Source organism: Monodon monoceros, unplaced genomic scaffold (assembly GCF_005190385.1).
Source record: "Monodon monoceros isolate NGI ecotype Baffin Bay Population unplaced genomic scaffold, NGI_Narwhal_1 Super_Scaffold_15, whole genome shotgun sequence".
In the NCBI taxonomy this organism is placed as follows: domain Eukaryota; kingdom Metazoa; phylum Chordata; class Mammalia; order Artiodactyla; family Monodontidae; genus Monodon; species Monodon monoceros.
In genome coordinates, this window is record NW_021703771.1 from 88157198 (window position 1) to 88181448 (window position 24251).

Genomic DNA, 24251 nt, shown 5'->3' on the forward strand with positions numbered 1-24251 from the left:
GAGCAAGTACGCACAAAGAAAAGAAAAAGTCGGGCTTGAACAGCACACCCGGCGGGACTGAGGTAGAGCTGCCGGCTGGCAGGCGGAGCTGACAGGACGAACAGAGCCAGGAGGCCAGAGAAAGGGCACAGCAGGCACGACGGCTGACTGCTTAGGACTGAGCGTCTCTGGGCCCCCGTCTTCACGGCTGCAGGAGGGGGACCACAGCAGCCCCCTCCTCACAGACCACTTTACACGAGGCCATGGAGGGGAAGGTCTGTGGGGAGGACCAAAGGCTTCAGAAAACAGCCGTCCGGTCCCCGGGCAGCAGAGTCAGGGTCCACTTGGGAAACTCCTCCAACACCCACTCCACCTGATTTCAGCACTGCTATGGACCTGTCTCCCTTAGGAAGGGGAGAGTCTCTGGAGGGGGAGCAGTTCATGGGTCACTGGACCCTGAGGAACCACGTCCGGGGCTGACGGGGAGAGCAGTGCATGCTGAGAGTCCTCTGTGTCCCGCTGGACGCCCTGCCCAGGTTGTGCCTCGGGGAGGTGGGTTCTGCTTGTGGGCTCAGAGACGAAGCAGACTTCTGGCTTTAGTCAGATAACGGAGGCTGCCCCTGTTCCCCAAGCCATTCCCTTCCCTTCTGGAAACTACAAGACCCAGCTTCCTTGGAGCTAAGTGCCACCACGTGGTTGAGTTCTGGCCAGGGCAGCAGGGGCAGGGAGTATGTGGGATAAGCAATGTAGGCCACTTACAAGCCCAGCCCAGAAAACCCTCCCACCTGACTCTCTTCCCTCCCCCCACCCCCTGGCTAGATGGAGAGGCTTTGGAGGGCCTACTGAGGAGGGAACCACCAGGTGGAGAGATGCTGAGGAGTGGCATCCGGCCTGAACAGCCACAAGGACCCTGTGGGCAGGAAGCATGCTATTATCTGTAAGGGTCCTTTGCTTCTGCACTAGTCTACCCACACCGACAGAAATCCTTTAACCTTTTTCATGTACAAAAGGAATACAATGCAAAATATTTAAACAATGCAAAAATAATAGAGTTGGCCTTTCCCTCCCTACCTCCCCTCCTTGCTGTGTCTTCCCCGGGGAAAATCAATGTAAGAGTCCAGTATGCGCATCACAGGAACAAGTCTGAGAGGGCACACTACAGTTAGTTTCTAACAAGGTTCTCGTGTATCTCAGGCTACAGAAGCACCTTAGGAAAATCTGGAGACAGTGGCTGCTAGAGAGACCATTGTTTTAAAGTTAAGTCAGTAAATCCCAGACAGCTAGAGGCTGTATATTCAAGACCCTTTCACTGATACAGCAGAGCATGTAAATTGCACACAATTAGAAAATCCAGACTAGAAAAAAAAACAAGGGGCACCACTGTTAAAACCTTGCGCATCTCCTTCTGTTTTATTTTCCTTTGTATAAATGTGTATATGTATATTTTTTAGAAAGAGAAAACTACTCCACTTTGAGTAAAAAAGATCATAATCTTTCTCTTTTAGCAGCTAAGCCAGCCAGAGATGTGCCAATTTATTCTTGAGTTAGGAAAACACAGTGTGGTAGTCAGACAGCAGGTTGAGTGCCCACAGGCACCATAATTAAAGTACCCTTAATGGCTTACTTTGTAGCAAAAGAAAATATAAAGTTCTACACATTCGCCAGAACCAGAGACAGGTTCTAATTCTAGCTCCTTTGAGGACAGAACTAGTATAAAAATGGAGCAATGGCTGATCACGGAGGTATGGGAACACTACCAAATTATACTCAGGCATTCCCGTGACTTTAAGTCCTTTCCTAAGTTATTAAGCACTTTAAAAGGTATTACTACCTTTATATTTAGCTGCTTTAATTAAAAATAAAACTGATATACTCTTTCTGTTGGTCAGGCTGAGTAAAGCCTGATTTTACAAACCTGTGGTTCTTGAAACACAAATTTTGTACTTCTATGCCACGTGAATGAAGAAAGTTGTCTGCCATATCAGTAAACACAGGATGTTGCAGCCATCAAACCATCACATTACAGCATCCCAACGGTGCACCCTGAGGGGACTCAGGATGAGAAAACACAGGATACTGGCCCCAGATAGCTGAAGTGCATATCAAAGGAAGGATTTCAGTGAGCCCAGACTCTTGCATCTTCCCATACGTAGAAAAGCACTAAATTCCTTAACTTGAGATATCTGGTTTTCTCTAATTAACAGTAATCTTTTGATGTTCCAACTACCTGGTCTTTGTTACAAAAATTCCTACATATCCTGGCTTCCCCCTTGCCTCTTCGTAGCCGTCCCTCAGAGCTATCTGAGAATCCTGTCTCCTGAGCTTGAAGTCCTCAGAATGTCCACCGAATAAAACATAACTCTCAGCTTTTAGGTTGTGCATTTTTTTCAGTCCACACCACCATGACTTGTTAGGCAAGCACAAGTCATTGACTACCAATAGCAGTAATGATGCTAAAGTTTTAAAGTCAATCTTTTCCAATGATTTAAAACAGATCCAGATGTATCTCTATAACCTACACACTTCCTTGTATTCCAGTCTGATATGCTTTCTTGACAGGAAAATGTTAACCTTGGAACAGCCCCGGTTCAGCGGGTGTCACAGGTAACCAGATACTTCTTGCAGGAGGAAGTGTTGAGGTCCACTAGTGCCATCTCATCATCAACCCAAACCAGTAACTACCCACCTGGATACAATTTCTCCTAACTTCAGGCAAATCAACCCCCCCAAAATAATCAGCCTTAAGTCTGTCATGTCTCTTTTACATGCCCAAAGGTGACAGCAAATGTAACTATTCAATGCGGCAACAGACATATTCTTTCACCCAACACATGACAATCTCCTTAGCAACATGACCAACCCACATCTTGTAGCTACTTAGCAGAGTTCAGGTTCTGTAGAAAGGAGCACAAGGGTCACTGCCTGTTTTTAATATTTACACTCCACCTGTTTCCACAAAAGTGATCCATTAAGTTCTAAAATGAAACACAGGAATTGGAATCAACACGAAAGTGTGATACTAAAATGCACATAATCTTTCTTGGGAGAATCTTTTCCAATGGCCAACAGGCGTCCATTAACACCATATTCCAAATTAACAAAATAAATGCTGAATATGAATACAACTTCAGTCTGAAGCCTCTCTTAGGAGCATTTCGAGAAGTAACACAGTTAAGAGAAAGAGAGAACAGGTAACAGGCGCCCGGACAACGGTCCCTCGGGCGCACCTGTTTCTCACCTGGGATCCCTCTGGGACCTGACGCTGAACTCACCAAGTGGACGCGCAATCCAGGTGAGCACCCGGCGGCGTAGGGCCAGCGCCCCGCCCCCGTCGCCCTGGTTACGAGCCCCCGCACCTCGGCGCCCTCACCACCTCGCCATTCTCGCGAGAACCCGGAGTCTACGCACTACCTCATTTCCGGGCTTTGCCTCACTTCCGGGCGCCGGCCAACTACCGGCTTTCCTCACTTTCGGGCGCCGTGCCACCTCCGGACGCCTTATTTCCGGGCGCGCCTCACTTCCGGCTCCTCCGGCTCGGCCGCCCGGTCCTCATGCTCCCGGCGCGGCGCCTGCGGGGAGTGGAGGTGAGTCCAGGGGCGGATACCGGACCTGCTGCCCTTGCCCACCCCGGCGGACCCTCCGCCCGACCCCGCGCCCGGTGGGTCCCCGGCCCACTCCCCTCCTCTGCCCCTCCCGCCCCGCCTTCGCGCGCGTCCTCCTCCCCGCGGGTCCCCTCCCCGGGCCGGGGGCGGGGCGGGGGCAGCGCGGGGCGGGCCGCCGAGGTGGCCGGGACCCGCCCGCAGTCTGCGGCTCCGGACGCGCTCAGCGTGTCCTCCCGCTGTCGTGTGTCCGCAGGACAAGTCACAGATGAGGAAGGCACCGCACTAGGCGCCCCAGTTATGGCAGCTCCGTGGAAGAGCGCTCTGCTGCTGCTTCTGGCATCTCAGGCTGTCTCCTCGTTGAACGCCTCTGACGAGGAGGAAGTTCCAGAAGAATGGATCCTTCTGCACGTTGTTCAGGGTCAGATAGGAGCTGGGAATTACAGCTATTTGAGGTTAAATCATGAGGGAAAGATAGTTCTTAAGATGCAGAGCTTGAAAGGTGATGCGGACCTATATGTATCCGATAGCACCCTGCACCCGAGCTTTGATGACTACGAGTTACAGTCTGTCACTTGTGGCCAGGACGTGGTTTTCATACCAGCGCACTTCCAGCGCCCCGTGGGAATAGGGATTTATGGACATCCGTCTCACCACGAGAGTGAATTTGAAATGAAAGTGTATTATGATACAACGATCGAACAGCACCCCTTTGGTGAGACTGCTTATTCAGACGGTACAGATACGAGTCGGAAGCAGGCTTATGCTCCAGAAGATGCATCTCAAGAAGAGGAATCTGTTCTTTGGACGATATTAATTAGTATTTTGAAATTGGTACTTGAAATTCTTTTCTGATTCTTTGAACGTACTGTGGAGTATAATACCCTTAATCTGCGAAGCTGAGTGCAGTTCGCTGTGAACCTAGCTACTTGTACCTGGTTGGAATTCTGGTTACCTTTCCTAGATGGGGGATGGAAAAATAAAGCCATACAGTTTTGTTACCTCAGTCACCCCAGAAGTATGAAAAGCATCAAGCACGATATTTATTTTCTTTCTGAACATCAAAATTCCTGTAAAAGGAGTGTGCATAATAAAATGTTTAAACCCCATTTTGATTAGTTTGTCAGGTGACTAAACATGATTGCAGTGCCTTATGAAGTTACAAACTGTCAGCGTTGAAGAGTTAACTAAAAGCAAGTCTGAAATGTAATGATTTCTCCACACTTGCCTGAGCATGGACTAAAGTCCCATGCCTACACCCCAAGCAGGGACAGCACCTCCTGTCCAAACAGGATTTCCTGGTAGGCAGGTCCCAGTTAAAGACAGTTCTAAACCCACCTGCACCAAATCTCATCAGGTCATTTGTAATTTTATCATCTTGGGCTCCTATTAAAAGTCTTCCGTTATTAAATAACTTTGCTATGCTACCCATGGTAGACAAGAAAGGATATAGATTAGGAAAATTTCATGAAAATAATAGTAACTTTTAGGCTAACGGAGTAATAAAGTGTTTCAAATTAAGCTGCATGATATTACCACTGAATTTCTGGAAAGAGACAGAGTACTAAGATAAAGACCTTTTGGAAGATGGAACTATTCTTCTACCTGAAATTGGTTTCAAGGGTAAGAGTAGCTTATAACAAAATGAATGAACTTGCAGATTTTAAGCACACAGTTTCAGAAATCTTTTATTGGCATAAAAATGAGAATGTTGTAAATTGGCACCAAATACTTCATTTCAATGCACATTACAGTATTGGGGTCAAAAACTATCCCTCTTTGCTGTTTTTCCCCCTTCTGCCCACTTTCCTGGGTGTTGGGGGGGCTTGCTGACAACAGTCACAAATCCAGCGACCTAGGAGAAAAATTGTTAGTTAATACAGGATGAAATTTAACTTTTTAGGACTGAATTTTAAACCCAGTTAGCTCTCCTTCTTTAGCAACGGCTATTGATAATCCTCACTGGATTTCTGGTGGGACGGGCACTAACGAGTTCCTTAATTTAAGGAGAAAAATGCAAACTTCCCTTAAGGTAATCAGTGTCATCAATGCCCTGTGAAATGCACAGGGGGAGGGAAGGGGTCATGGGAGGAACTAAATAATGGTAGGGACCTTTAAACAGTTAAAATCCTTTCTGAAATTCAAACACTATCATACTCTAAGAGTTCAAGCATACAAATCCCAATATAAAACCTGTTACTGACTTTCGCTTATTTTCAGCCTGTGCTGCTCAGCGGCAGCTGTGCGCTCCTGGCATCCTCTCAAGTGCTGGTGTGCTGCACTCACACAGCACTGTAAAGTGTGTCAAGTATCTGAGGGCACTGTGATGAGCCCTACAACATACTTGATCTCAATCACTGAACAACTCTGAATAATTAAGTTGCTTGCATCTCAACAAGTCCCAGGAAACCTAGGCATATATTTTATAAAGTATGAGACAGTGTCACCCATGCAAATAAGTTCTAAAGTTACACAATTATGTGTGTAATGTTTTAGTCCGATTACTGTGATTTATTCTCTGATTCTGTGTTCATTCTGAAGTTATCTGGAATTGTTATGCTGCCTCAATTTACAAAAATCTGGTTTAATATGTATAAAGGCATAGCATTTTGTTAAGTTTCTAAATGACTTATAAAATCAAGGCTTTGAAACAAATTGATGCTACTCCTTTAGCTATTTCAGTAGAACACTGGCTCAATCTATATACACTGAGCTCTACTTCCAAAAGTTATAGGCAGTCTGATGTCTCACTTGTCCTTTAGTCAGCTTGTCTAAGGATGAAAAACAGGTGGACATGATCACAGCTTTGGTCACTTCTTGTGAATAAAAGGATCTCCAGGCCCTTCAGGTGTTTATGGTGTTTATGCAGCCTCAAAAAAAAAAAAAAAAGTGCTGGAAGAGTCCCTTCACTCAAAGATAACATTCCTTCTTTTTTAATCTTTACCTGATGGAATAGCACCAAGGCCCACACAAAAAGTATGATAACCTCTGTCACACACATCACAGAACATCATTTCTTCTTCATGGTGGGGTTGTCCACATATAATGCAAGTCTTACACTCCATACACTGCCATGGGTAGGTCTTAATCATAGAAACAAGCTCCATGGTCATATCCAGGCAAGAAGGATGGCCTAAACCAAAACCAGTATTAGTTGTATTTCACACAAGAATTTGTAACTTAATATGGCATAATAAAATGCTAGTTTGCTTGGACGTCTCAAGAGTGGCTACAATGTTTAACTGCCAAAGAGGAATGAAAACACAAAGTCGAAAAAAATACATGGACTTTATATATTTGATGATTCTTTGGTTCAAGTCTAGCTGACAACTAAGAATCCCTAGTTTTCGAAGCAACAAATAGGGTGGTTAAAATGTGAAGACATGTCAATACTTACCACTGTTATCACACTGGGAGCAGTGTATAAGTGATTCAGCCTTCCCTTTCTTGTTGGACTCCTTACCCTTCAGACAAATTCCACATAGAGCATTTGGAATGACCTTTGGCTGGAAGGGTAGAAGAGGGCTATAAATTCATGCCAGAAGAACTTACTATGGGTTCAAAAGGAATTATCACTGTATTGCCTTATCTTTACTCTGGTTAACTTGCTAATGAGGACCTTTTTGAAGGACATAACCTGACATGAATCTGCCTTCAACATACAACAGCCTACAGACTAAAGCCTTAGATTTCATTTTTAAATTTTGTCAATGGCATGATCTCATGTTAGGATTAGATATAGCATTCTACACTCCCTACATGCCCAGTAAGATCTGTATAATGAACTGGAAGGGAAGACTAATACATGTCAAACTGCACTATTAACTGAAAGAGAAAAATCCAAGTACTGAGTGACCATTACACGGAAGTTTTAGGCTTGTTCCCAAAGAGAAGACTCCATTGTAAGCAGCTTATATGCTCATTTTGTTTAAAAAACCTGATATTCTCCAAAGTTGCGAACCTAGATCTATAAAATCTAAGTTACAAAATCAATGTTTTAACATTTTTAATTGCAAGATGTCTCAGCATACAATCGTGCGCAAAAAAGGTTTGTGTGATTATTCCCTTTGCATATCTAATACATTAATAAAAGAGCCTATATTTAAGAGGAAAAGCATTCACTATGACATACAAAACATGAAAAAGTAGTTCTCAGACAGGCAAAATATGAAATTATCACTTAAAAGTATGCAGACACCCTATGTTTTAAGTACCATTCATTTTTCAGATTAAAAACAGGCACTATCCAATGAAGGCATCTGGGCTTTAAGAAAACACTTGGCAACACATGGAAAAGAACAAAGAAGAAGGTTCACTACACCTGAAATTGGGAGGGGAACGGGGACATTGGAAGATCACAGCCTTGACCGTAGTAACATGATATTCACTGGCTCCACATGAACATGGGGCAGTGGTAGGAAAGGAGAGCAAGCCGGGGCCAGGTAGGAAATGGGGGCCGGGGGCATGTTCACTCACTCATTCATTCATTCATTTATATAAAAACTGGGAGAAAAGGCATTTTAAATAGAAATATTGTATTTCTGTTTAATACAACCCAGCCAAATGCATCTTATGTTTCCCTTTCCTAAGTTACTGAACAAAAGAGGAGCCTAAACAAAATTCCAACTTTGCATACTGTATTATTCCAGCTTTGAAATGTCTCACTGCCACCTTCAAAACCTGCACAGCCTAATTTGTTCTTAATTCTTTAGGTTTTTTTTAATTTTTTAAATTATCTTTCTCTACAAAAGATGACAGAGGCATTCAAAAATAATTTTTGGCTTATTTATTTAAAAAAAGTCAACCTTATACATAAATATTATAAAAACAATAACTCTAAACAATCACAAATGTCTCTACAAAATAATAAATATCATGGAAGTTAAAACATACATATAAAACTTTACTGTTGACTATTCTACATCTCCTGTATATCTTTATACCCTGCTCCCCAACAAAAGGATAGTGTCACATGCTCAAACCTCTTAAGTCTTGCAGTGTAGTTACCCTCTGTTGTTACTGCTACATTCTAAGCATTGTGTTTTCTCATACCTAAATAAAAAATAGCTAGGAAGTGCACTTCAATGATCCAAATTCTGGTTCAGTTATGATCAAATCTGTAACCGCCATAATATACAGCAGAAAGCTACCTATCAATCCACCAAAAAAAAGAAATATCTTTTGGTTATGGTACCTGCACTAAATGTAAAAGATACACTTATTTAATACTTATAGTTCAAGTTAGATACTGGCATACTAAGTACTTTAATATTTTTCAGTAAAGTCAAGGAAGTAACCACACAGTATTGAAAACTAAATCAAGAACTCCTCATAGGAGATCCTTTACAAAAAATCAAAAAGAATAAAACACAAAGCTAGTCATTCACATTCTAGAGCAGTTCAAGTTCTACAATCATTAAAATATACATTGAACACCTATGATAAAAGGGACACCAAGAAAATTCTAGGTTTACTTCTAAGCTTAAAATCATAATGTTTTGTTAAACCACTTAAAATTTTTCTTACCCAATAGTCTTCATCTTGATGAAAAGAGGGAGAGACGGGTGGAGAGGGAGGGAGAGGGAGAGAGACAGAGAGAGAGACAGAGCTTTGCAGCATTTTCTATGATGATGCCACAGCTCAATATAAAAAAATACTTTGTTCACTCAAGCACTCTTGAGCTCCCTCAGAAGCCACACTGCTCACATCGAGGACTGTACACGTCGGGTACCAATCGCTGATTGGGAAGCTCGTCTCTCGGGCTTTGCAGTGGTGTGGAGGAAGGGAACAGTGTATGGAACTCTCTGAAGGTTAATAAACGGAACCCTCCATACATGTCTGATGGAGACAGTCCTACTTCGTAACAGCACAACATCAAAATTTCACTACTGACAAGAAAAAATAATCTCCCTAAGAGTTCTCAGCATCTCAAATAAAAGGCTCACAATACACTTATTTTCCTGCTTGAAAAACAACCAAAGATAGTGAGACTTTCATGTTAGCATTAATATAGTATAGATTTTAATTATATACTTTTAACATAGGCCTGAATCCTAATAATTATGCTGCAATTTCAGGTTAATGTAACCTAAACAATACTGTCCTACAAAATTAAGGGCAAGCACTAGTGAATCTTATTAAGCAAGACATCAAATACATTATAATTTTTCTTAACTCCCATATTTTAAAACATATTTATATATATGACCTTCAGCTTAAAGTACCCTAATATTTAGGCACATCTTGGCTTATTAATACTTTTCACAGAGAGGTTAACTTTTAATAAACATGTTCACATTAATGTATTGTCTAGATACTGGTTGTTCCAAACTTTGAAATAACTGAAACATTTTTAGGTACTAAAAATATTCACAGATTATAAAATGTGCATTCTGCGTATCAGACTCCCTTGAGTAACTACCAATTTAGGTTAATCAATTCATTTCTTCTACCTTAAATCAATGATAGCATTGAATAGTTCTTCATTTTCAGCCTCTAAACATCTGTTTCAGTATTTTTTCTTTTTTAACCCATGATTAATCCAGGCTTACTTTCTGAAAGGTCTATGTAACACTGACAGTGTGCTTTGAGCTGCAACTCCCATTCCAAGCTCTTCCAGGACCAGAAGCACACTGTTAGCAAACACAGCAGGCTAACTTTCCAAAATTTAATCTCTGGAGTTCATTTGCTTTCAATTATTAAGCATTAATTTAAATCTTTAGTTTAAAACAATTAGATAATCTATGTATGTAAAACAAGGACAAAAATCACATGGCTGCAGCCTAGTGCAGCCGTCCTTGCTGAATGAAGCTGGGCTGAAAAAATATAAACTTGAAAGCTGATGACGTAAAGGCATTTTCTAATTAAATATGGAATATGCTAATTTGTGAAGTTGCTTTTTTACTTCAGGAAAAGAAAGGCCATGGACTGTTAGCAGGGCTCTGCTTAGGCTAGGGACACTGGCCAGCGCCCACTTGAACCCGTGCTTCTGGATTATACACCACAACCCTGACCTGACATACACAAGTGTTCAGCAACTCCGCTCAGCAAAACTTTCTGATCAACTTACTCTAAAATGCTCCTTCAAAACACCTTCATAACCACATAACAAGCATACTGATACATACCAGGCTGAAAACTGTATATTTTACTGTTACCACTCAAAACATAAAACTTGCAGCTAATTCTACTCCTTTATGATACCCTTAAATCCCCATATGTGAATAAGGCTACTCATCTCTCACCCACCCTCTGAAGGGGGAGGGGCAGACGGAAGGAGGAACCGATAAAAATAACCCTATTGCTGACAGCATGCTACCTGACTCTGAGAATAACCGGATCAAAAAGTTAACAAGTTAACATCTAAGCCAAACCACCTGCTAGATAATGCGTAAATCCTTGTCACAGAACTGCACAGGCTACCTGCCAAGGTTAGGCTGAAAGCCACCACAATGTAGACCAGTTTTACTGTTTTCCACCAGAGGGTTAGCTCAACGTGGCCAGTGAGTGGACCCAAGAGTTCCTAGACTGAACCCAGATGGCTCTTAGTGAAAGGCACTGCAGAAATGCAGCCTGGCCTAAGGGGCTCCCTCCCCACTGCATGGCTCAGCGGGCCCAGCTTCACCAGTACCAGGGCGCTTTCAGCATCAGACCATGATGCTTTTTAGTCTGAGGAAACAAGTATAAAGTTCTGCCTATTAGATCACTCCTTAAAAACCCATACTTGCCTGGTTATTATTTAAAAGAACAAAAAAAGATTCTCTTATCAATTGTACATATACAGAAAACAGAAGCTAAACCGTAGCCAAAGTGATAGAAAAGCCACCGGGAAAATAAAGCAAAAAGGAAGGGAGGCTGACAGAGGGCACACACCACAGAAGAACAGCTAGTGAAGTGCAGCAGGCAGGAGCTCCACAACTTTGAAATTCAAAGTTAAAATATTTCAGGGAGAGAGGCTGGTCAGGAAGGAAGCTGAGTCAGGGGCTTTTTTCTTCTACCTTGTACCCAGGAACTGACTTGGACAGTACAGAACGTTTGGAAGCATCTTTTCGTGGAGGAGCAGCCTTGTCCCTGGACCTCTGTCTTCCCTGCAGAGGCTCCTCCTGGCCTTCAGGAAGGCCTTCCCCCTCAGACACGTTGCCAGAGGAGCTGTCCTGCAAGCCAAAGGCACAAACAGAGGTTCCTTGGAACTCATGCAGGTTCGAGAACTACAGAATATATCCAAGAAAAGTTTTAAAGTTCCATCAATTCAAAAATAAAAAGATAATTCTAATCTAAGAAAACATTTTCCAGTGTGAGACTGAAAGAAGTCATGGTAAGAATCATTTATCCATCTTACATTATAGCTAGTTCCATTTATATCAGCAAGTACCTTAATCGACTTTGTTTTCTGACCTAAGTCAACAGTAACAGAATTATCTACTTCAGCTATTATTACACGACACAGCTTCAACACCATTTTACCATGTCACAAGGGAGCATATTTGTTTCACACAAAAATATTCTTTAAAAAAGAAACTACTTTAACCAAGTGTGGGTATTTTTACTGAGTAATAAAGGTTGTTAAAGAAGTTCTTCAAGCCCACACCTGTAACTTCCTAATGTTAAACTAGGCAGAGGGCCAATATCGTCAAGTATTTACAACAGTATCAGACATATTGTACATGTTCAAAGTTTAGGAGTTCAATAATCACTTAATTCTTCATTTTTTAATTTAAAATTTTCTAATTAGAATAAAAATGTTACATTCATATAAATTATGAAAAGTATAAAAGAAAAGACCAAGTTATCCATAACCACCCTGGTAAATATCCTGAGACAACACCTGGGAACATGATGTATCTCTTTTCTAGTTACATGTTGGTACAGACACCCAGATTCACACACTAACACACACACATCCTACCTACATGTGTGCCCTCATTTTTTAAAACACAAACATGAAGCTGAATTACATTGTATGTGTGTGTGCATCTGCGTTTTAATATTTTTAAGTGTTATGTGCATTTCATCACATCATTCAATATTCTTTGAACTGCATTTCTACCATGTAAATGTAATATATAACCCACTGTGGACATGATATTTCTAATTTCTGCTATAGAAAATAACACTCCAATGGACATTTTTTCATTGGATTTTAAATTTTGTTACCATCTGATCAGGTTCTTCGGATAAATTCTGTTAGTGTATTTGCCAAGTCAAATTCCATGGAAGTTAAAAATCTTGGTACAGACTGTGAAAACACTTTCCCAGAAAGCTGTATGAACCAACACTCCCACTAGCAGTGTAGGAGAGTGTCAACTTCATCACACCCTTGTCACAACACAGCACCCCTGTACCAACGTGACGGAAGAAAAGCAGTGCCGTCACTTTAGTATCTGAAGAGCATCTTTCTTTAATGCAATATGTATCAGTAAATATGTTTTAGAAGCTGTTAGTGACAAAGTGTAGTGCCCATTAATGCTAACACAACCCCACGTTCAGGTCGGCTAGAAAGATATAAAACGGCCAGCTGCTTAATATGCCATGCTAAATAAAAATCAAACCCCTGACTACTGTCTTCTTTGTTCTCCTTCAGTTCCACAGAGCACATCAACTTCCCGACTGTCCTGCAATTGCATTTTGCTACAAAAAAAAAAGTCATGCAGGAAAACCTAACTAACAGCACAACATGTTGGTAACCTTAACATTATCCTAGAAGAGGCCGAAGACTATTAATTAAGCAACAGGAACACAAGTTAATGTGCTCCCCCTAACCCAAGATGGTTAAGCATAAGATTGTAAACCAATGTCTAGTACCCTGCCTAACCTGCTCGTGAAAACCACAAAGGGGCAACTTTAAGGATAAAACTTACCAAAGGCCACACACCGATAGTCCGTATCAACACACACAATCAATAACTTTTCCTGATGGAAGCTTTTGGAACTTATATGCAACTGTCCTTTTTCAAAAAGAGGGTAGTGATACAAGTTCAATTTAACACTCCAGGAAAGCTATCAGCAAAAATTCAAAGGAAAAGGAGACACCTCCTACTGAAGATAAACGTTCTCACCGAAGTGCCTTTATTTTTCCGTTTCTCATCATCTCGACCATCTTCGGCATCATCTGAGTCACCATCGCTATCGAGAGCAGGGAGCTCAGGATCCAGGGGGGGCTCATAAAGCGCTGTGTTTAATGGCAGATACCGCAGTTCATCTGGCGAGTACCTATAGTTCAGAGAGAGGATTTTCAGTTTTCCTTTTTTTTTTTTGGCTGTGCCGCACGGCTTGCGGGATCTTAGTTCCCCAACCAGGGAGAGAACTGGTTCCATCCCGTGCCCATGCCCGTGCCCCCTGCAGTGGGAGCTCGGAGTCTTAACCACTGGACTGCCAGGGAAGTCCCCAGTTTTCCTTTATTGTTAAATATATATGGACTAACTTTGAACTACGATAATAGCCTTAATATTAACCACAAATACTTTTGAAAAATGATTAGAGGCAATAAATACTTTTTTCATTTTGGTACTCAAATAGGGACAAGGAATAAAAAAAAAGCCTAAACATTTTTTCACCAGTCTAATATAAAATGTATATTTCATTCTTGTTATCAAAAGATTATGTCTCTCTCCTTTACCCTCAACACCCTCCCCCCCGCAAAAAATGTCAGCAGACAAGGACGAAACTGTGGCAATACAGAATCCTGCCTGAGCACCTCCACCCTCCCACTTTCCTGAGTCCTCACTGCCTGTGCACTGCTGCTGCTTCACCTGTAAAGCAGGTATGGTAACAAGTCCACCTCACAGAGTGAACGTGAGCATCAAATAAATTAACACAGTTAAGTCACAGTGGTGCACGGTACAAGATACTATTTAAGAAACAAAATTTCCAGCAACAAATTATTTTAAACCAATTTGTGAAGCATGTATTCTAACAAATGTAATCATCTAGGGATCAGCAACCCCTTCCCCAGGTCAGTCAGCACACGGCCTGCGGATGACGTCCGAGCCATCCCCACAGGATCGCACCAGGCAGCTATGATCTCAGAACCTCAGTAGGGAGAGGACACTGGATCAGCATCCCGCTCACCTAAGATGTCACACCAAAAAGCACAGGAGTTGGGACACAGGCCTATCATTCAATAATGTGCTTTGCCCAAAGTGAGAAAATGAAAATTTGCTGACCCATGATTTAAGTTTGACTTTCAAACAGTGTGATTGTATAGTCTATTTGTTTTTAATTTTATTTATTTATTTTGGCTGTGTCGGGTCTTTGTTGCTGCGCATGGGCTATCTCTAGTTGTGGCGAACGGGGGCTACTCTTCGTTGAGGTGCGCGGGCTTCTCATTGCTGTGGCTTCTCTTGTCGTGGAGCATGGGCTGTAGGCACATGGGCTTCAGTAGTTGTAGCACGTGGTCTCAGTAGTTGTGGTTCTTGGGCTCTAGAGTGCAGGCTTAGTAGTTGTGGCACATGGGCTTAGCTGCTCCACGGCATGTGGAATCTCCCCGGACCAGGGCTCGAACCCGTGTCCCCTGCATTGGCAGGCGGATTCTTAAGCACTGCACCACCATGGAAGCACGTATAGTCTATTTTAAATACTACTGTCTAAAGAATATTCTCTATCCTAGAAAGCATAAGGTTTTTTATGAAGTAAAAGCTGAGATTTTTGACACAAGTGACGCTGTGGGCCCTGTTTTCAGTTATATCCAGGTTGGAAAGGAGAGACAAGCAGCGTTCTTGCTACAGGAACGGAAGCAGTGGCAGGCCAGGGTAGCAGAAGCTCCCAGGTGGCCATGCCTCCCCACAGCCACTCTGTGCCTTCCTTCACACCCTCTACATCTGTGAAAATGCAGACGCCCAGGCAGAAGGTCTGGGGGTGTGCTTGAGAGTCTGCATTTCCAATAAGCTTCCACATGACACCAGCGATGCTGGGCCATGGACCATACTTTAAGGATGGCGGTCTGGAGAACCCCTGGCACCTGTCCACAGAAACACAAACAGGTGGGCAGTGAGATGGCACCCCAGGCTTTGTCAGCAGATGTTCAAGTTCTGTAGAGAGCATTCTTCACCACAGAACCATAGAAGATAGAAAAGACTGTCACAAATCTTATACATCTTATGGTGATGCTTATAGAGCTAAAAACTTCTAGAAGACAAACACAAGGCTTTGAAGTCCCTCACCAACACTGATGTTAATGGTAAAAAAAAAAAAAACAAAAACCACTAAGTACCTTTTGTAATATTCCTGGAACTGTCCAGGGATGAGGGCCACTGGGTAAGAACTGACCTTGGTTCTCTCCGTCGGCAACACTTTGTACTTCCCTTGAGGCACCTGGATAACCTGGTTTAACACAAAGAGAAAGACACACCGGACTCCATGCGAAGAATCAAGGCTTTAGGAAAACAGCTCCCTCTTGCTCTCTACCGTGTTTCTCCCCGCAAAAGCTAAAAATATAAGAGACATTAGGAGCTATGACCTAAGGGGGTTGGTATTCCTAGTTCTAGTGAGTTCGTCTGGCTGTTTACCGTGGCCATCATTTCTGAGGAAAGGCAGTGTGTCTGCTCACCACTTAAGGGCTACTTATGAAACCTCTGGAGCTCAACGTCCTCATCTATGAAACGGAAATTATAAGTTTTAACCTCATGTGGTAGGGGTGAGAAGTACGTGAACTACTATGGAAGTCTCTTATACCTACCCCTGGGACACACAAGGATGCTATGGAGCTACTAGACTCCTTCAGTAGCATGCCAACCAAAAAGCAAGAGACATATCACACACACGCAGAGAAGTGAAGCAAACAGTATCAGGCACATTAAAAACGACAGCTTCGGTTCTGGGCAAGAAAAGGACATACTGCTGGTACAAAACATTACGGTAAAGGTGTTCAGTAGCCTACGGTAACAAGCAATTAGCGAGGTTCAGGGATGAATAAATGTAAGAGATCCTACATGTGTCTGTAAGTCAAAATAAGCTCTTCTTTCTTCCATACGTTCCCGGTTTAAGTTGCTGTTAAATTCAGCTGCTTTTTTGGCAGCTTTCTTAATGTACTCAGGCACTTTGCTGGCTTCAACTTTCTGAGTATTCTGTTGTTGCATTTGCTGAAATAAAAACATTACAGTTGGAAGTCACATCTAACTTTATAAAACGTCATTCCCCCAAACCAACATGGTGGTTACCTAGATACTTACAGAATATTCTTTATAGTGATCTGTAATTCGTTGGCGCTCTTTTTCTTGAAGAATGACAGAATATTCAGCATGCTTGGCTGGATATTCTTTTATCATTAAATCAATTACTTCATCACTGCGCAATGCTGTTAAGCCTATTTCAGACCAAAGAAAAGGTAAAGAAGCTTTTTCAAGGCTAAGTGAACATACCACTTTGCAAAATTTGCTTTTCCTTCAAACTACTCTACATTTAAGAAGTTTTCCAATAGTCAAAGCAAAATAGTTTAATACATTCAAAAATAATAAAAAATAATACTCATAATACAAAGTCAAACAATTAAAAAGAAATAGATTACCAAAGCTGCAAAGGCAAATAAATCAATTTTTCAACCAAAACTTTTTTAAGATTCTACATACTATATATAAACATATATCCCTTTACTAGAAACAATTGCTAAATAATGACGCACACTAACCACTGGCAATCAACATGGGACACTAGATGAGAAAAAGACTTTTTCAATATACTTCAGTTCTTAGTCTTCAAACTCGATATACTAGAAATATTATAGAGTCAATTCAAATTTCACCAAAAGCATCAGCACACACACATAAATCACAAAGGCAACTTCTGAAACTCATGGTATCAGATTATACCAACTGCTGAGATGAACTCCCATGGTTTTATATTAAAAAGTTGCCTTAATATATTTATGAAGGGAAAATTACAAATAAAGCAGGGAGATAACTATACATAACTAAAAATTGAGCAAAATTTGCCTTTTAAGAGACGAGGACCAATACTTTTAAAAAGTACTGTACAAATTTTGCACACAAAACATACACACACTTTGACACTTCTGTTAAAGTTATTAGAAAATGATATTGTTATAAAACATCATTCTCTTCTGTATTTTAACAACAATCAAAAATGAAGTTAACAGTTTAGCATTTAAATAATTCAATCTATTTATTAATTCTGTAAAATATTTTGGGAAAGAGAATAAATACTCATCCGGTATCGCCTCATTAATGTTCATTACCTAGAGTGCACTGTGTTTCTGTAATGACATTCAGCTCTCTCAGGTACAGTTTCTCCTTATGAGACAAATCTCGTCGCTCTAAATCTCCAAAAAAAAAAAAAGAATAAAAGACTATCAAAAATAGTCTTTTGCATTTGTAAAACTTTTAAAAGCTTAAAAACCTTTAAAAAATGTTTAAAGTTAAAATCTTCATGGATTTAAAAAAGTATTCCCTGTTACATATTCCAAATATTATTAAAAGACTACACAAAAAAGCTTACAAATTTAAAAAAATGAAAGTTAAAATAAAACTGAAAACAGAGTAATCCAAAGCCAGAAGGTAAGACAAATAACTGTATTAAACTAGCTGGTGAAACACAGCCTCTCCAAGTTCAGATATAGCTGATGTAGCTACCTCGATCCCTAAGGCCAAGAAGCAGCAGTCAAGAAACAAAGCCCTTAGTTCATTCATGTGGCTACAAAATGATTTCTCCCTAAAGTTTTTCCAGGAAATTCATCTTCCTCATTTTGCTTGTATATCAGTTTACAAGACATAAGAGAGATGCTGAACGAATGAAAGCTGCAAATAAAAATCAGCCAGCAGAAGAATATAAAACACGTTATAAACAATCCGTACTCAAGTATTCAGCACTTGACAACGTATCAACAAGAATTACTATTAGTTAAAAGCTAGATTTAATCTGTTATATAAACTAAGACTTAATACCTGGATATTTCCGTTTAAAGGAGGTCACACCCAAATATTCACTGACTTGTTCCTGAAGCATATAGTATTCTCCTGTTTCATCAGGCGGCCATTTGTACTCTATCAAATTTTCTGCTGGATAGTAGCTAAAGCTAAGCACAGAAATATATATTATGCCTTAAATGTAGCTTTTATAACACTTTAATCATTTTTGTTTTAAAGGATATTCATTTTTAAACATTTTTGAGAATATATTTTAAGGATTTGGAAAAACTATTTTAATTATTTAAATTCTCAGTCTTCTATGATTTTGTAACACAAAGAAGTTCTTATGATTTCATGTGCATCAATGAAATTACAAAAGAGGTAGAGATAAAAGAAACAACCATCTGGAATACCAAAGCAAAAAATTACACTGGAGGACTTCCCTGGTGGCACAGTGGATAAGAATCCGCCTGCCAATGCAGGGGACACAGGTTCGATCCCTGGCCTGGAAAGATCTCTTCCCACATGCCGTGGAACAACTAAGCCCATGAGCCACAACTACTGAACCTGCGCTCTAGAGCCCATGAGCCATAACTACTGAGCCCACATGCTGCAACTACTGAAGCCCGCATGCCTAGAGCCCATGCTCTGCAACAAGAGAAGCCACCGCAATGAGAAGCCTGTGCACCGCAACAAAGAGTAGTCCCCACTCACTGCAACTAGAGAAAGCCCACGCACAGCAACAAAGACCCAACGCAGCCAAAATTAAATGAATGTTTTTTTAAAAAATGTACACTGGACATAACATTTTCCACATATCACAAAGAACAAAGTCTCACAACTGTCAGGAACAAAGGCAACGTTTTTTAGCTTTTGCAAATCGGGGTAGTGATACCAGTTCTGAATTCTTTCTCATGGGCTTAGCACCCACAGCCACTATTTCATGCACCCAAAGGATAAAGTAATCAACTGTTTCCCATCTTCTGTTCAGTGAGTCACAAACAGCAGAGAAAGCAGAACTCTAAAAACCCATTTCTCAATAAATAACTGAACTATAAAGCACATAGACTCCACATACCCAGTGCACTACAGATCAATCCCCAATCCTGAATAGTAAAGACTACAGATGTCTGGACCTGGACCAATTCAACCTCTAAATTTCATCAGTGGATGATACAGGCAGAATATAACACCATTTTATGCATCCATCCAATTAAAAGTAACAGGCAAAAGAACAGTTTTCTCAAAAGTGGTGCTAGGAATTTGGACAACCAAATGCAAAAGTATGAAATTGAACCTTTACCTCATATCACACAGAAAAATTAATTTAAAAATGGATGGACGACCTAAATGTAAGAACTAAAACTAGAAAACTTGAAGAAAACATAGGGGTAAATCTTCATGATCTCAGATTTAGCAATGGATTCTAGATATGAATCCACTGCTAAATCTGAGCAGTGGATTCATAGCATGAGCAACAAAAGAAAGAGTAAATAATTTGGACTTGAGCAAAATTAAAGATTCTGTGTATCAAGACACTATCAACAGAGTGAAAAGTCAACCCACAGAATGGGAGAAAACATCTGCGAATCATATGTCTGATAAGAATGTCTAAACAACAACAACAACAAAACATTTTAAAATGGGCAGAAAACTTGGACAGACATTTCTCCAAAGATATACAAATGGCCAATAAGCACATGAAAAGACGCTCAATTTGACTGGTCATTATGGAAATTCAAATCAAAATCACATCAAGATTCCACTTCACACCTTTTAGAATGGCTGTTATCAAAAAAAAAAAAAAAGGAAATACAACAAGCTGGTAAGGATGTGAAGAAGTCAGAAACTTTGTACATTGCTGGTGGGAATATAAAATGGTGCATCCACTGTGGAAAACAGTTTGGCAGCTCCTCAAAAAGTTAGACATAGAATTGCCATGTGACCCACCTGTTCCATTCCTAGGTATATACCCAAAGAAGTCTGAACAAGTATATTTATACACCAATGTTCAAGGCAGCATTATCCACACCAGCCAAAACGTGGAAACAACCCAGTGTCCATCAACAGATAAAGAGAGAAACATAACATAGAGAATAATTATAGCAATGGAGTATAAATTCAGCCTTAAAGAGGAAGGAAATTCTAGCACAAGCTACAACATGAATGAACTTTGAAGAAATTATGCTAAGCAAATTAAGCCAGACACAAAAAGACAAACACTGTATGATTCTATTTACATGAGGTACCTAGAATAGGCAAATTCGTAATGACAGAAAGTAGAATGGTGGCCGCCAGGGGCTGGGGATACGCGAAATGGGAATTTTATTATGTAAAAGTTTTGGAAATGGATGGCGGTGATGGTTACACAACACTGTGAATGTAATTTATGCCACTGAATTATGCACTTAAAAATAGTTAAAATGGTGAATTTAAGTGTATTTTACCACAATAAAAAAATTTCTTTTTAAATTGCACTAAGTAGCAAAAAGCAACTTTGCTCTCACGTTGTAAAACACAATAAAAACATTCTACAATCTTTAATAATTCCCTTTGCCAGGGCTGGGGGATAGGGAGCAGGGAGCTAATGCAGAGAAAAGACACGTACCACAAAAAACATTATTAAGCAATAAAATGACAGTACCCAAGATCCTGACTGGAAGTGTCACAGCTCCTAGAGCTATCTCCTGAGCCCATTCGCCTCCTTTTGGATGGTTGGGTCCCATCATTTGAATTATCTTCATTATCATCCTAAACATTTAAAAGATTCAAAAGATAACAAGACAAATAAATAAGGAAAGATTAATTATGTATCCTCCCAGACTTGCTAGACGGCTCAACTTAAAGGCTTTCTAAGGACTATACAAATGTTAACTTCCTACTATAATTAATGAGGGACAAGAATCTGGAATGGGCAAGACCTGGGAAAAACTAAAAACTAATCTTCAATACAAATCAAAGTAAGAAAATTTTCAATAAACTTGTAAGTCTAAATCTACTTTTGCTTTCTTACCAAGAGGTTAAAATGCCTCCTGCTTTAGAGAAACACATAAAATTGCTGCAATACTCTGAAATTAAAGCAAATCCTCCTACCCTAGCTAGGATAAAAAAGTACGGATCATGTAGTGTTGAACTCAACTTATAGCTGGTTTATTGGACTATTCTAACTGGCTACTTTAGGTACTTATATCCCTGTGAAAAGGGGACACAAAAGGACTAAAAACAGATGATCAATCCCGTTAATTTTTTTCTTACATTGCAAATATTTAGCAAAAAATATACCCTAATAAGAGTCATCAATCTATATAACACCACACAATACCTCCCAAAAAGGAGAGGCTTAAAAAAAATTTTAAGCGACATCTTCCACTACGTGACAATATGAAGGGCTGTTAAGTTAGACCGTTTCATTAAGGCAATGAATGATGTTATCAAGTGTCAGGAAATTAATTTAATCGCATATTAGTTAAGACTTTAAAAAATAGATTAAAAAATAAAATCAAGGTAATGTAGCTTCCTAAGACAATACAATTTTGTTAAATACCACGGTTCTAAGAATACAGAGGTAGTAAGTATGTTGGTCAAGCATGCCAAAGCTGGACTGCCTGGAATCTTACTGGGCACTGCCCTTCACGGGCTGAGTGGTTATCCTCTGTGATCAGCTCCTTATCTGTAAAACTGGGACCCTAATACTGCTTCCAATACTTGGCTAATGTAGGGATTAAATGAGTTAATACATGAGCAAGGCCTAGCGGACAATTAAGTGCCCAGTAAAAGTTAGTTAATATGATTATGATGATATGATTATAAAGTATTAAAAGGCTCCACCTGGGCTTCCCTGGTAGCGCAGTGGTTGAGAGTCTGCCTGCCGATGCAGGGGACGCGGGTTCGTGCCCCGGTCCGGGAGGATCCCACATGCCGCAGAGCGGCTGGGCCCATGAGCCATGGCTGCTGAGCCTGCGCGTCCGGAGCCTGTGCTCCGCAACGGGAGAGGCCGCAACAGTGAAAGGCCCGCGTACCGCAAAAAAAAAAAAAAAAAAAAAAAATCTCCACCTGTTAGGAATTTACTCAGATTCTTTACCAAATAGCAAACAACGGGGAATATTCTCCTCTTCAGTTCTTACAAAATAAGCATTCAATTGAAGAGCTCCGTATACTCCTATAAAGAAAAGCAACCAGGTAGGAGATGGAGAACAGTCTAAACCCATTCTCCAAAAACTTACACATAACAGTAATTCTCCCAAGTGAAACATTTCATATTCAATAAGCATTCGAGTATCATTTATATTTTACTTGCTTCTGAGCACTTTAAGGATTTTAATATCCATTGAAGCACATTTCCCTTGGCTAAAAAATTTAGACACTCAAAAAGGGACAAAAAGTTAAAAATGCGAAGTCCTCAGAAAAGCTGAAACCACAATTTCACAAGTAGTGTTTGAATTCACTATTATAAATTCTAGGCAAATGTGCTATAACATAAGGTGAACATTGGAGAGGTCAAACAGCAATATATACCTCCTAATATTATGATGGAATACAATTAAGTTGAAAGAACTTCGCTTGCAACCTCGATATTGACCCAGAAGTCCTAAGCTTTAAGGCTGCCGAAATCTCCGATATCAGCTATCTGCATTTCAGAGGCACAGGCGGCTCCCACCTTGGGATTAAACCCGTTTCTGGGGGGTCCCACACTTGCTTCAGACACGCTCCTGCAGCTGGGCCTGGACTCGTGGGGGGGGGGGGCCGCCGCACGCAGGCCAGGCCTCAGGTTCTGCGAGCACAGCTGTGCGGAGACCCACCGCCTGGCCGCTGTCACCGGTCGGGGCACCTGAGGGCCCTTGTGCACAGAGGACCGCACAGGAGGGGCTCCTGGCATGGGCAGCCTCGCCAGGGGACCGAAGAATCGTCCCTATGCCAACGCTGACCCCGGATCAGCGAAGACAAGGGTCCTCGGGGTTCCGGTTCCCATCACGTTGCAATTCCAACTTTTCACTTACAACTGAAATACTGGGGTTGTACAACTCATCGCTCCATTGCAACCTTCTGTCACAAACTAGTAAACTAACTTTGAAAACAAAATGTTTTAATGCACGACATCCTACCGCTCATGTCGATTCCTCTCCACTCCTCTCGGACTTTAAAACACTAAGTCCGTTTTACTTCCTTAAAACAGTGCAAACTACAAAACTTGAAAACAAAAAAGTCGGCCTGAAAATAACAGAACGGTTATTTGTTCTCAAACCAAGTTCACTAATTGGCTGGCTTGTTTTTCCACTTGAACACATTTCTGTTTATTAGGAACAGCTCAAATATTTCAGAAAGATACTCCTCAAATAAAGAAGCTTTTAAAAACATACAGTATCCCAGGCTACCGTGAAGAAAACTCTCTCTGTTTCTGAGGAAAGTTTTATTTCTACGCGGAGCAGAAAGTCCCCCGGGGGACGTGCTCAGAAGCTCCTTCGGCGCAGAAACCGCCAAAAAGACTTCGGAACGAGGCCGACTCGCCCCCGGACCCGCGCGGGGCTCCGCGACTGTGCCAGGGCTCGGTGGGCCGGACGGGCCAGCCCGACGCCGGGTCCCCGCCGCCCCCTCACGGCCTCCTCACGGCCGCCACCCCCGCCCCCGGGGCCGCCCCCAGGTCCCCGGCCCCGGGCCCGAGGCGCCGCCGCCGGTCCGCCGCTCCTCACCTTCGGGGACTGCGCTCCGGGGGTGGCCGGGTCGCTGTCGCACGGCCGCGGGGACAGCTCAGCCCCGGGGCCGCCCGCCGCCGCCATCAGCCCGAGCGCCCCGCGCCGCCGCCTCCGCCGCCGCCGCC

The 24251-nt window shown here is 41.5% G+C and overlaps 2 protein-coding genes across 6 annotated transcripts in view; one reads left to right on the forward strand and one right to left on the reverse strand.

Moving 5' to 3' along the window:
* The first annotated feature begins 3498 nt into the window (after window positions 1–3498).
* Window positions 3499–4946, forward strand: CUNH6orf120 (chromosome unknown C6orf120 homolog). Of its 2 annotated transcripts, none has more exons than XM_029223696.1 (2): window positions 3499–3563; window positions 3835–4946. In XM_029223696.1, the coding sequence occupies exon 2, from the start codon at window positions 3879–3881 to the stop codon at window positions 4431–4433; it is 555 nt and encodes a 184-aa protein (XP_029079529.1). In that variant the 5' UTR covers window positions 3499–3563; window positions 3835–3878; the 3' UTR covers window positions 4434–4946. The 2 variants fall into 2 exon arrangements, with proteins under 2 accessions (XP_029079529.1, XP_029079530.1); XM_029223697.1 differs by lacking the exon at window positions 3499–3563 and adding an exon at window positions 3569–3637.
* Window positions 4947–5091: 145 nt separating this feature from the next.
* Window positions 5092–24251, reverse strand: part of PHF10 (PHD finger protein 10) — a 24358-nt gene continuing 5198 nt past the window's right edge. The window contains exons 1-12 of one of the 4 annotated variants that reach the window (XM_029223694.1): window positions 22265–22286; window positions 21081–21187; window positions 18473–18603; window positions 17767–17850; window positions 16745–16878; window positions 16505–16654; window positions 15787–15896; window positions 13634–13787; window positions 11576–11731; window positions 6976–7084; window positions 6523–6711; window positions 5092–5433 (exon numbers count right to left, since the gene is read on the reverse strand). In XM_029223694.1, the coding sequence (XP_029079527.1) occupies window positions 5348–5433; window positions 6523–6711; window positions 6976–7084; window positions 11576–11731; window positions 13634–13787; window positions 15787–15896; window positions 16505–16654; window positions 16745–16878; window positions 17767–17850; window positions 18473–18603; window positions 21081–21133 (1356 nt within the window). In that variant the 5' untranslated portion in view covers window positions 21134–21187; window positions 22265–22286 and the 3' untranslated portion in view covers window positions 5092–5347. Of the gene's footprint in view, window positions 5434–6522; window positions 6712–6975; window positions 7085–11575; window positions 11732–13633; window positions 13788–15786; window positions 15897–16504; window positions 16655–16744; window positions 16879–17766; window positions 17851–18472; window positions 18604–21080; window positions 21188–22264; window positions 22287–24123; window positions 24246–24251 lie in introns of those variants that run through there. The other 3 variants (XM_029223692.1, XM_029223693.1, XM_029223695.1) reach the window with 3 other exon arrangements.

What these genes read in the sequence shown, in the direction of transcription:
- CUNH6orf120 (XM_029223696.1), top strand. Translation starts at nt 3,879, where the DNA reads ATGGCAGCTCCGTGGAAGAGCGCTCTGCTGCTGCTTCTGGCATCTCAG.